The sequence below is a fragment of the Poecilia mexicana genome, unplaced genomic scaffold (assembly GCF_051168715.1).
Source record: "Poecilia mexicana isolate PSO_F unplaced genomic scaffold, ASM5116871v1 scaffold_8, whole genome shotgun sequence".
NCBI lineage: Eukaryota > Metazoa > Chordata > Actinopteri > Cyprinodontiformes > Poeciliidae > Poecilia > Poecilia mexicana.
Window position 1 is genome coordinate 6,395,617 of NW_028263377.1, and position 12,012 is coordinate 6,407,628.

The following is a 12,012-nucleotide window of genomic DNA, read 5'->3' on the forward strand; positions in this document are numbered from 1 at the left end:
ATAAATAATTCTCTCTTGCTTTGGCTCCGTGTCACAGATCCGACCCTTCCTGCTGTGTGCCAGCTTCAGTCCTCCTTCCTGTTTCCTAATTACATGACCTCTGACCTGCAGCCGCAAACAGTGAAGGGCTGCAGCTATCCCAGAGGGAGCGAGGCCAGTCCTGAAGTCCATGTGATCAGGCTGCGTTCAGCAGGATCCTGGATCAGAGGGTGGGTCCAGAGTTAAGATCCGACGTTTTTCTGTTGAACCCACAAGGAAACAAAACGAAGCATCGTTTTCTCTCAGCTCTCTGCAGGGCAACGTCACAGTCTCTCTGGTGCCCCCGGTGGCCACTTCAGAACCCCATGAGGTTATTCTGGTTCTGAGCAGCTCGGTCCCAGTCACCTGGGTGATTACAGCCACAGAGATCAGGGGTCACGTCTCTGTTCACGTAAGGCTCGAATCACATTTTACATGATCTAATATAACAGCCAGTTGAGCTGACAGATTTAACATGCAGGAATAAAAATATAATTACAGTTCATACACTGCAAAAACACAGAATCTTACTAATTAGTTTTGGACTAGATTCTAGTGCAAATATCTTAGTACACTTGAAATAGGACAAAACTAACTTACAAGTAACTTTTCAGTAAGAAATAGGAGCTTGTTTTAAGTCAAGAATTCCTTTATATTTGTGAAAAAGTATTAGTTATTATTTCACAAGTACTTTTTCATCAATATTAAGGAATTATTGACATAAAAACAATCTCCTTTATGTTACTGAAAAGTTATTGCAAGCTTGTTTTGTCTTATTAGAAGTGTTTTAAGATATTTGCACTAGAAACTAGATTAAAACTTCTTTGCAGTGTGCCCGACCACATGTGCGGTTAATGCTTGTAATTTCTTTCATTTCAGTCCTCCAATAGCGTCTTGTTGCCGTTTCCACCAGAGCCCAACGTAACCATGTCCAGCAGGCTCTTATCTGAGCCGTCTGCCGGCTCTGGTCCTCTGGTTTGGGCCACTGAGAGCGGCTACACCGACATTAGGTCGTACACTGAGGCTGAGCTGGCCAATCGCTTTGTGATCCAGCTGGCAGAAAGTGGGACAAGTAGGTTCCTTCTGTCTCTTTTGTTATGTGCCATCCTACTCAGTAAACTAGAATATACGAATATATGAAGCTTATTTGACAGATACATGTCCGTCACCTTTGAGAATAACAACTTTTTAGGGGGTTTTAAACACTCTTTAAGGCCACATTTCTTTATTACAAATGTCTTTTACTGAGCGATGTGATATTCTAATCTTAAAATGTCGTGTTTTCATCAGCCATAAGCAGAAAAACATCATAATTAACAAAAATTATGACAAAAAAAAACACCTGTTTGTGTGATTAATCTATGTAATGTATGTATAACACAATATAATGTAAGACCGATAATGATCTCTCCTTAGATTCTGATTTGTTCTGCACCAACAAAAAAATGAATATATGGCCATTATGTAACCTGAGGAGAGTCATATCTTAGGCCCATTATTCTAACCATATAATACCCATACATGGAAATCTTGCCCACATTAGCTACGTTTCTATTGCCCATATAATTGGGCAATTTGACCTTTTGAAAATAAATTCACTCAAAGGAAAGACAATTTAAAAAAAACAACCTGTTTTTCAATAAAGAAAATGGTGGGTTGTTCGGCCCTTTCAGAAATCTGTTTATTTTGCAAAACTGCAACAGAAACACTTTTATCCACATCACACAAGTCACATGATCAACAACCGGATGTTACTACTAGCGGAAACCACAAAGAAGAAGATGACTGGAAGTAATGTAAGGATGATGACATTCGACAAAGTTCTGCGCACATTTGCATTGGCTGTTACTTTTATTTACCTGGGTTTCCTTGATCACATTCTCCAGCTTCCCGGTTGTACGTACTGTTGCTTTAAGGTACAGATCAGATCTATTGTTTGTAAAATTTGAGCTCTTCCATCTCTGCCTTCCTGTCTTCTTTTTGGTCCCTTCAGGCCAAGAGAGATTACCAGTGGTGAACTGCGATGGCGGGCTCCTCAGTGTGACGGTGGACCAACAAAAACTCAAGGTCTTCAAACATAGAAGTTAATTGTTCCGATGAATGTTTTATGTCACTAAAGATAGGCTGTCTACTTCAATATGTTGAGTAATTCTCCAAAATATGTAAAGAAACATCAAGATTTAGAATTTTTTTTAGTCACTATTCTATTACATTCACTTAGCATAAATGCTAACTTCATACAGTCTGATTTTAGATGGCCATGAGTAGGAAAATTTTATTATCACATAATATATTATGACTTTATAGCCAAATAATACCATTTTTCATCACAATCTGCTTTTTGATTAAAAGAAGATAATCAAAATATCTTCTTTTAAGAAGATATTTTATGTGAAATGTGATTATTTCACATGAAATAATCACATTTCATGTGATTATTTTAATCACATGAAAACTGATTTTATTCTCATAGTTTTATTGGGGGGGTTGTGGCAGCGTCCTTGTCAGAAACTTTTCCATTTCCTGCTAGCTAAGCTAGTCTGAAGAGCAAAGCAGCTTTATGAGTTTGTCTGTCAGCCAATCAGAAAGTAAGCATCAGAATTAACATTTAAGTTAATTAAATGTTAATTCTAGCTTATATTTTAGTTTATTACTGATTAGAAAGAAACTCATCACCTGTTTTATTCTATATCCTGTAGATGCATAGTAGTCTTAGCAAATAGAAATAATTTTGATAATTCTAACTGACCTAAACAATAAAGTTTTTTTTTTTTGTCTCCATACAATGTATGTAAACATTTTGGTTTCAGCTGTGACCGCCTGGTGCCAGTTGAAGCTTTTCTACTAGTTCAGATCTGAATTTTGTCCTGTGTGTTTGTAGTTAAATGGATTCCCTGGGTTGTCTCCTCCAGAGCTTGTCTTTGCCAGCTGTTGCCATGACGCTGCGGGACCAGAGATGCCAGGCCATGTCGAATGGGAGCCACTTCCTGTTAGCGCTGCCGATCATTTTCTGCGGAACTGAGGGGATTCTGCAGGAAGAGCCCAGAGGGGTGCTGTACAAAAACATGGTGAGAGTTTCTCAGAGTGTGCTCAGCATGATGAAAAAACAACAACATTCTTTTACATCCTAAATACAGATTCTCTGTAAGGAAGTAGAGACACATCCCTGCAGATGTAATCTAAAATGTATCGTCTCAAAGTACAAATGGATGCTCCGCTTTTTCAAATTTGTTTCAAAAAATACTCAAAACTTTCTCTTTTATAATAAATATTGCTTTATTTTTTGTTTACTACATAATAAACAGTACATTGACATCTGTAGTTGTAACATGAAAAAAGATTCAGGGTGTATGAATAATTTTAAAGAAAACAACAGATATGGTGGTGGTGCAAATGAACAGAAAATCATTTTATAGGGACAGTATTATGAGTTTTCCAGGCACATAGTGCCATTTTATAGCATCAGCAAATAACTATGTTAGCTTCAGTTGTTATAAAAGTGCTCTATGTATAAAATATGACTTAAAAGAAATTTTACTTCCTAATTTAACACCTTGAAATTGGGCATCTGTCTCTTTAAGAAACCCCTGCTCCTTCTGAAACTCCACCTTCAGGAAGTCATCACAACATGGCTCCTATGTTAACCCCTTAACATTTTTATCAGCATTGCACTGAGAAGTAGCTTCTATAACAGCTCAGCAGACGGGCAGGCCCACCAGGTGTTTGCTAATTGTTGTTGGCTAGTCTGAAGGAGCTGAGTCAGGAAGTCATGCTGCTCTGTGAGGCTCAGAGGCAGAGCTACGCCCACCCAGGCGTTTTGCACAGCTGAATGGTTGCCACTCTAGATGTGTTATTGATGACAGAATAATATTATAATATTATTAAAAGCTCAAAGTTGATTTTACATGATATTATCCCAATTATTACGTACATTTCTGTTGTGGAAATTATTCCACTCAAAAATTAAAAACTGCCAAAACCTGGATTTGTTATATCTCTCTTTTTTTATTATTATTGATTCCGCACTTTTTCAGCCAAATTATTAAGAGCCATTTGGAGTCTGTTTTCTAACAATAAATGCCAGCCCACTTACTAAGATCAGAGATTTTGCTAACATTTTATTATTGGTTGAAACTCACTTGTTTGAGTGGAACAGAACTTGATTCAGATGCGTTTTTGTTAGCATTTCATATAATGTGTGTATTACTTGTATAAACATATTTATATAAGTATCACTAAGCAAAAGAAGCACTAAATTTTTTTTATAGTGGTTTAAGATTGGAGACAAGGCATTGGTTGACCAACCTCTAGAGGAGGAAGAAACTTTACGCTTTACATCATTTTATTTTTGCATATTGGGAGCTTTACTGTCAGTTTTTCTGAGCAATGATCAGCTGTAGCAGTGACACCAGCAGTGTTTTATTATTCATCTTGCTTAAAAGCCATTAGACGTCTGCTGCTGTGCCTAATGTTCTGTCTAATGTATCGACTGGCCTTTTGTGACTCGTGCCCCGTGTCATGTTGACCAGAAAGTCACTGAATTCGCTGAGGACTAAAAGTGGATCTTATCAAAAGAGGCAAATAGTTGGGAAGATGATGTCAGTTCAGAGGCAAAAAGCAAAGAAAAATATTTTTTTTAAAAGCAAAACTAATTGTGGTGTTACATAAAATATATTTTCCTGTTTATATGGTCTTAATTGTTGCTTTTGGTGCCGTTGATGAATAAATTAAATAGTGAAACCTTACTGAAAGTTACCTCAGATAACATGAGAGAACATGAGAGAACTTAAAGTTGAGTTGTTTTTTGTGTTTATGTTTTGATAGTGTGTGTTTATTCTGTTTTATGATCAGTTGTTGCTATGGCGAGCCCAGCCGCAGAGCGTCGCTGCACACGGAGAGAACAGGACCTTTGGCGTACATGTGAGTTCTTTCAAAAGTTCATTGAAATGTAAAAAAAAATCTTCCAGTTCAGTTTCCGTTCAATTTGTTTATATAGCACCAATTCACAAGAAATATCGTCTCTTACATAAATCTAATTGGTCCCGGTTATCCGACAGTGCAGTAGGCTCAAAGTATTCAAAGTATTTTTAAAAAGATTTTATCAAAGGAAACCCAGCAGGCTACATTGAATCATTTACTTACAGTTTTTACTTTACTGTCTGTCTTTGGGATTTTATTTGATATACTGACGGAAACCAGACTTGAAACAGAGAAATATTTGTGAAAAGTGAGGACTTTTAATTTTTTTGTTAAATAGTTGAGGATCAATCTGATTGGACGAACGTCAACTTTCATGTCTTTCCACAGACTCTGTCCAGCTTTCCTAATTTTACTTGCAGCATGATGCTGCCACCACCGTGTTTTATGGTGGGCTGTTGGTTTTTATGCAGATGAAAAATTGCCAGTGTGAACTCTGTTTACAGTTTAGGTGACTTTAGAAGGAACATAGTTTCACTAGATTTTATTTAATGGTAACAGATTACATGGATTAAACATAAATGCACACCACACTTATCAGATCTTAGTTTATAAGAAAAAAAACATGTTTTATTTTTCTTTCACCTCACAACGCTGCCGTCCTATAGGTGTTCATCTATTCCAACTAATAAGCAAAACTCACATTTTTTTAAAGCGCATCAGTACTTTTAGAAGAACTCACCTGCTTTTCTCATTTTCCCTGTCAGATAAGCTGCTTTGCCACCAGCCCCTCAAAATCTGCTGCTGATGATGACAACGTGACCCTTCCTCTGATTGGACGGTTCGCACGGGGGGCACGGCGGGGTCCAGAGTCAGCCCCGACTCCCCACCATCTGCTGGTCCCCGTAATCACATCAGGCCCCGCTCTGCAGCTGAGGCTCTATGTCACCGACAGCTATGAGCGGACGTGGACCGGGCCGTGTGTCATCACCGCTGACCACCGCGTCTTTGTCGAGGTCTCTGCGCCGGTCCGACTTTTTTTTTTTGTTAACATAAACCATATTCCCCGGCGGCTTATTGAATGTCAAGATTTCAGATAAAGAAAACGAACATTTTAATAATCAATTATTCTGACAATTAATTGATTAATCTGATTTAAAAAATTGCACATTCTGTGGAATTTTTTATTTAACCATTTTTACACAATATTAGAAATAAACTAAAAGATGCAAAAAAAAATACTTGAATTTCCCTTTTAAAAATAGGTAAATAAACATTTAATTGCTTAAAATGCAATAGCAGCATTCCTTTGGTGAGCGCTCATTTGTAGCATCTGCAGCTAAAATAATCCTCCGAACATCAGCATGTGAAAATCTAATTTCTTTTCTTTTATTTAAAATCAGTATAGTGTAGGGCTGATCTGGTGATATTATTTTTTTCACTAACCAATTGATAATTGAATAGCAACAGGTGCTTAACAGGAGATTTAATGCAAAATGTGTATATTTTCCATTAAACATAGCCCCTTTCCTTAACCGTGTACTCCAGTTAACGATAAATGAATTACTAAATATGAGTTGACAATCATTAAGATAGATGATTAGTCAGGATTAATCAGATTAATCGTTTCAGCGCTAATTCAAATATATATATATTTTTTTATTTATGTTTTGCTTCTAAACTTCTATGAAAGTTTCTTAATTCGAAGTCTATCTCGCTGCAGATTTCTGTCAAAGCCTCCCTCACAGACGCCGTGCAAGTGGAGTCGTGTTTTGTATCTCCCCAGTCCGACCCGAAGAAATCTCCCTTCTGGACCGTGATAAGCGGCGGTTGCTCCTCGGATCCCTCCGTCAGGCTCGGCGTAAAGGCAGGTGGTGACGAGGACGAAGACGCTGACGGCGAAGAGGAGGAAGATGTCGGACGTGAGGGGGACAGAAACGACCGCAGTGGGAGAAGATTCTCGGCAACAGACGACGGCTCGCCAAATGTGGGAGATTCGGAAAAAACGCAACTGTTGAGATTTAGCTTCGTCCTGCGGCCGGTTTATAACGAGTCCATGCAGTTCGTCCACTGCAGCCTCCTCCTTTGTCTCACTGACTCAGCAGAAGAAGAGACCACACAGGAGGCGAATAGCTGCCAGAGTGGGGTTCCGATCCCCCCACTTGTTCCAGGATCATCCAGACATCAGGTTAAAAAAAAGCATAGAATAAAGTTCCTTATGAGTGTGGACGATATGAACTTACAGTTTTATCACAATATTTTAGCGGTACTATTGCGATAACGATAAAAGTGATGATAGGAACTATTGACTGCTTTTACCATTGTCACGATTGTACCTCGAAGTATCGCAATAAAACGTTAAGTCCGTATCATCCAAGGGCGTAGGTTTGGTCTGAGTTTTGGTGGGGACCTTGACACCCCCCCCCCACCCCCCCCCGCAGCACAGTGAAATGCCCAAGAGCACCGAACATTTTTGAGAAGGGGGGGGAAACCACATTGGCTTAATAACCCCCTCCCCCCAACCATAACCATATCATACATCTTGTGTATACAACCAGATACAGTCATACTCAGCAGATCAGTTCAAGAACACTTTACTTTTTCCTTTACAAAATTCAGCAAAAGTTACAAGTAAGATCAAAAGAAATATCCTCTGGATACTCCCTGGTCACTGGCACTCACACTGACTGCCTCCTATAGAGCAAACAAAGCGTAACCTGGTTTGTATTCACACTAGCTTAACTTAATTTAAGACTAACACTTCAAATGCCATATTTACTGAGATAATTTCACAGTATATTTCATATCTGAGAACTAACACCTCACCTGGAGCCCTGAAGCTCCAGCCACCTCTCCATCGTTCTGCTCTGCCCCTTGCTCTGCTGTCTGAGCATCCTATGTGAAAAAAATATTACATAATTAACAGACCTATTCTACCTCACATTCAGTGCTGACCTTACTAAACACCGGACTTTACAACAAATGCGTTGCGTGATAGATATCTAACTTATGGGTCCACTCACTGTACTTACAGCCGACGTAGCGAAATAACTTCTAATGTCTGTCCTTTTCTTTTTTGGTGGCGACATGGTCTCGGAGACTCAGAAGGAGACGCGTGTGCCCAGCTAGCCGCCGCCTTTTGCAGCTAATCAAAGAACGTCGACGATTCAACTGACTCCCCCCCCCACCCCCCCCCCCACCCGACAGCACCGTTCCAACACGGTCTCGGAGGCTCATAATAAATGTCAAACTAAGAAGCTTCCGTTCCGCGCACCGCCTGTTGCTGCTAATCAAAGATCGTAGATCCACGTTCTTTGAGCCAATTTGGCAAAAATTGGTCGGGACTTTTTCATATCCCGTGAATATTGGTCGGGACATGTCCCTACCGTCCCTACCCAAACCTACGCCCATGGTATCATCCACCCCTATTTATACGTTTTTTTATATAACCTAATATTTTAGGTCAGGTGTGTGGTGAACTCCTGACTCTGTCCTGTATTCCAATGTCAGTGTGAGATCAGAAACCTCTCCAGGCCCATGGTAGTCACCCGGCCCATTAGCTCACTGGTAACCAAACTGGAACCAACTGCTGGTGAAAGAACGAAGAGTCTGAGTCCAGAGAGCAGCAGTGAGTATCGTCTGATAAATACTTTCACTGAACCTCAGTTTAACTTGCCTCATGCTCTTGTCTGCAGGGTTTGTGTTGCACGAAGGGCTGCTGATGGGAATCGTCTTTGCAGCTTTTCTGGTTGGAGTCAGTTTAATGGGGGGACTGTGGTGCATCTACACATATACAGGTAAATGCAGGAAGCAAGTCTGGTCAGATAATGACACAGACCTGCTGACTGACAAAACATATCAGAGTGTTATAAAAAGAAAACAAGAATCGCCCTTTTGGGAATGTTTCAGATCAGCAAACAAATATAGAAAAATAAGAAATATTAATGGAAATTTCAGGTTTTCAAAGGTGATTTTTATTAGGAGTAAAAAAGCGAACATTCATTTATGAATGAATAATGTGGTGAAAATATGACTAATTTTATCTTCAGTTATAAAGAAAAGCTGTGCATATCAAACATGACTTAAAAGAAATTTCACTTTGCAATTTGACGCCTTGAAATTGGACCTCTGTCTCTTTAAGAAGCTTCTGCTCTTTCTGAAACGCTGCCTTCGTTATTACACCAGTTCTCCTCCATTATGCAGTTTATAAACGTTCTTAGGAGCATTGCAGTGAGAAGTAGCTCCTGTAATGAGCTCAATAGACAGGAAGTTTCACCAGGTGTTTGATAATTGCTGCTGGCTAGTCTGGAGCAGCTGAGCGGGTCATGTACAAGGGAGGGGCTTTGGGTAAATAGGCGGTGCTTGGTGAGAGCAAATGCTTAGCCATCCCTGAACAGTTGCTACGAAGAGATAAAAAGATTTCTCAAACATGCATGAATGAATCAAAGCCACACTCCAGGTGTGTTTTTAAAGGCAAAATAACATTATAACATGATGTAAAGCTTAAAAATGTCAATTTTACTTAATACCCCCACTTTCATATTTTTTGCTTCGAGAGAAACAGATTAGGCAGTTAGAAACATTTCCTTGTGTTTGGTTGTGTAAGTGAAAGTTATCCAAAGATATGCAGACGTTTGCCAAAGGCAAGATCAGTTTGCAACCACAGAAATGAAACTATGTCACCCTGCATCTCGGCACAGACCGTACCGTTTTAACAGTAAACATAAAAACAGTCGACAGCAGGGCAGACGCTGATTTAATCTGTGGCTCAGAGAATGTGTGTGAACACCAGACACAGGTTAGACGCAGCTACACAATGGAAATTTGAGACGTGAAAGTGTGCTTTGGTGAACCGATGGGACTTCCTGTGTCATCATAAAATTATACTGTATCTTGTTTTTGATTGTTGTTTTTTGTTGTTGTTTTTTAGGGGGACACCCAGAGTCTTTTAGAAATGCTCACTTAACAAATCAGACTCAAGAGGGATGCAACAACAGGACTCCACCTTTCCTGTCTGATCAGTCCTCCAGCTCAGTTTAGAGGTAAAACATGACAGCAGCATAATCAGAAAGCAAAATGCCTGCTGTGTTTGTTGTATTTGCTGAATATTTTGGTCATTTATATATCCAAGTATGCAAAGCCCTGTGGTCTTAACATGTGAGAAATGTTATCAAAGTATCTAAGGACTGTAATTGCTCCTCAACTTTAGGTTCAAAATGTTTTGAAGTGACATTCCAGCTTGCACACTTTGATTATAAATCAATTGTTTGTCATTTGTATGTACTTATCTTATTGTGCACTTAGAACAAGACCAGCTAACATCTAAGTATTTTATAGTCACAAATTTGAAAAGTAATTTGAAGGCCCTAACCACTTGAAGAAGTTTTACTTTTGGTTTTTAACATCCATACTTGTCCAATCTAACCTGGTGTTACCCAGGGATCCATTCTTGGTTCCCTTCTGTTTTCCCTCAGTAGTCTTCCATATATCTCAGACATTATATTAGTCACCTCACTCTTAAGTTGTAAGTGACAGAGATTTTAGTACATGAACTAAAGAAATACTTTGATATTTGACAAATGCTGTATTTATGTTTTTATTTTCATTTGTAGTATCAAAGTTTGGCTTGGCACAGCTCTTTCATCACATGAAACCTGCCAAGTGATGCCGACAAAATGCTAATAATAGCTAATCAATTTAGTCAGAACCCAATCTACCGCTTGCCCTCTTTTCATATTAAAAACATTAGAGCTGTGGACCAGCTGGGGGGGAAGAGACTGAACTGAAATTCAAAGCTGTGCATTTAAAATAAACTGCAGCGGTTAAATGCTTCTGTCAGTTCCAGAAAATTTATCAGCATTAGGCAAAGCACCTGCAGATTTTCAGCTCTGATGTCCCAGATAAGTCTGAACAGTTGCATTCTTTTATCTCCTTCTCAGGATTTCCTCCTGCAAATCTGAGAGTGGAGAACTGGGACAGGGGTTGCAACAGCTTCTGTGCGTTTTTGTATGTGAGAACACAGCTGCTTTCTTTCTTGCGTGTGCAGAACCGTTTTTGCACCTCCAGTGAGTGCCGTTTTCATGTGCGCCGAAGAGACAAGAGGCCTCGAAGCATGCGAATACAGTAGGTCTCAGTCATGCGCGGTGTTGTGTAAAGTGCTACGGGTTTGATTCAAAGTGAAAAGTCGCTAGTTTGATAGTGCAGAGCAGTCGGCACTGAGTCATCACGGAAAAGGAGCCTGATCGGCACATGACGAGACCCGCATCTGGATCCAACAGAGGAATAAAAATGTTGCTAGTGACTCAAACAGAGAGCACACCATCGACACCTTTGGGTTTGTGTGGTAGAAAAAAAAAAAAAGGTGCACTAAATGAGCTGAGATGCGTTGGCCCCTTGTTTCAACTCCAAGACCCCAACTTCTGTGCAATTGTTTTGTTGTTGTTGTTGTTGTTGTTTTGTTTTGTTTGTTTTTAAGCTAATGTGCTTTGTTGAAGTCAAATGCTGTAACCTGTAATGCTGGATGTTACATTATTGTATTTGCTTAAAGTATAAATAAATCACGTTTTGGCCTCTCGGGGGCAGCAGAGCAAAGTTTCGTTTTCAATGTGAAGCCAACATGGAAACACAAGAGTAACATTTAGTGATGTTAATTTTAGTTTTCTTCTGTATTTTAGACATCCGTACTCCGTTAACCTGATTGGGTACAGTTTGGGATTTTCACAGAAAGGTCCTGTTACAAGGCTCCTGTAGAAAACTATCATGTCGGCTTCAGTTAGCATAGATAGCTAGAAGATGCTGAAGCTAACAGCTAGTCCCGGTAGCTAATGACAGCGACCAAGACGTTTTCTTACAGCATGTCTCTCACACTTTAAAGTGGTTGTTTTTGTTTTATTAGAAGACAATTTTTAATTCAATAATTTATAACCTCAAATTTTGCAAGTCTACATTACTAACACGGGAAATAGAGTTAGGAGGAGGTGCGGCGCTATTAGCTTTAGCCTTTGGGATACGAGAAGAGTTACCAATAGACCCTTTTCACATGACGTCACACAACTTCCGTTTTGGCTCGAAGCTGTG

The 12,012-nt window shown here is 39.4% G+C and overlaps 1 protein-coding gene across 1 annotated transcript; it reads left to right on the forward strand.

Annotated features, from left to right (window-relative positions):
* Positions 1 to 945: 945 nt before the first annotated feature.
* engl (endoglin, like) lies at positions 946 to 11,526 on the forward strand. The gene is made up of 10 exons (XM_015008596.2): positions 946 to 1,090; positions 2,012 to 2,085; positions 2,931 to 3,086; positions 4,870 to 4,938; positions 5,703 to 5,951; positions 6,659 to 7,123; positions 8,446 to 8,563; positions 8,631 to 8,732; positions 9,866 to 9,977; positions 10,875 to 11,526. The coding sequence occupies exons 1-9, from the start codon at positions 946 to 948 to the stop codon at positions 9,973 to 9,975; spliced, it is 1,488 nt and encodes a 495-aa protein (XP_014864082.2). The 3' UTR covers positions 9,976 to 9,977; positions 10,875 to 11,526.
* The last annotated feature ends 486 nt before the right edge of the window (positions 11,527 to 12,012 follow it).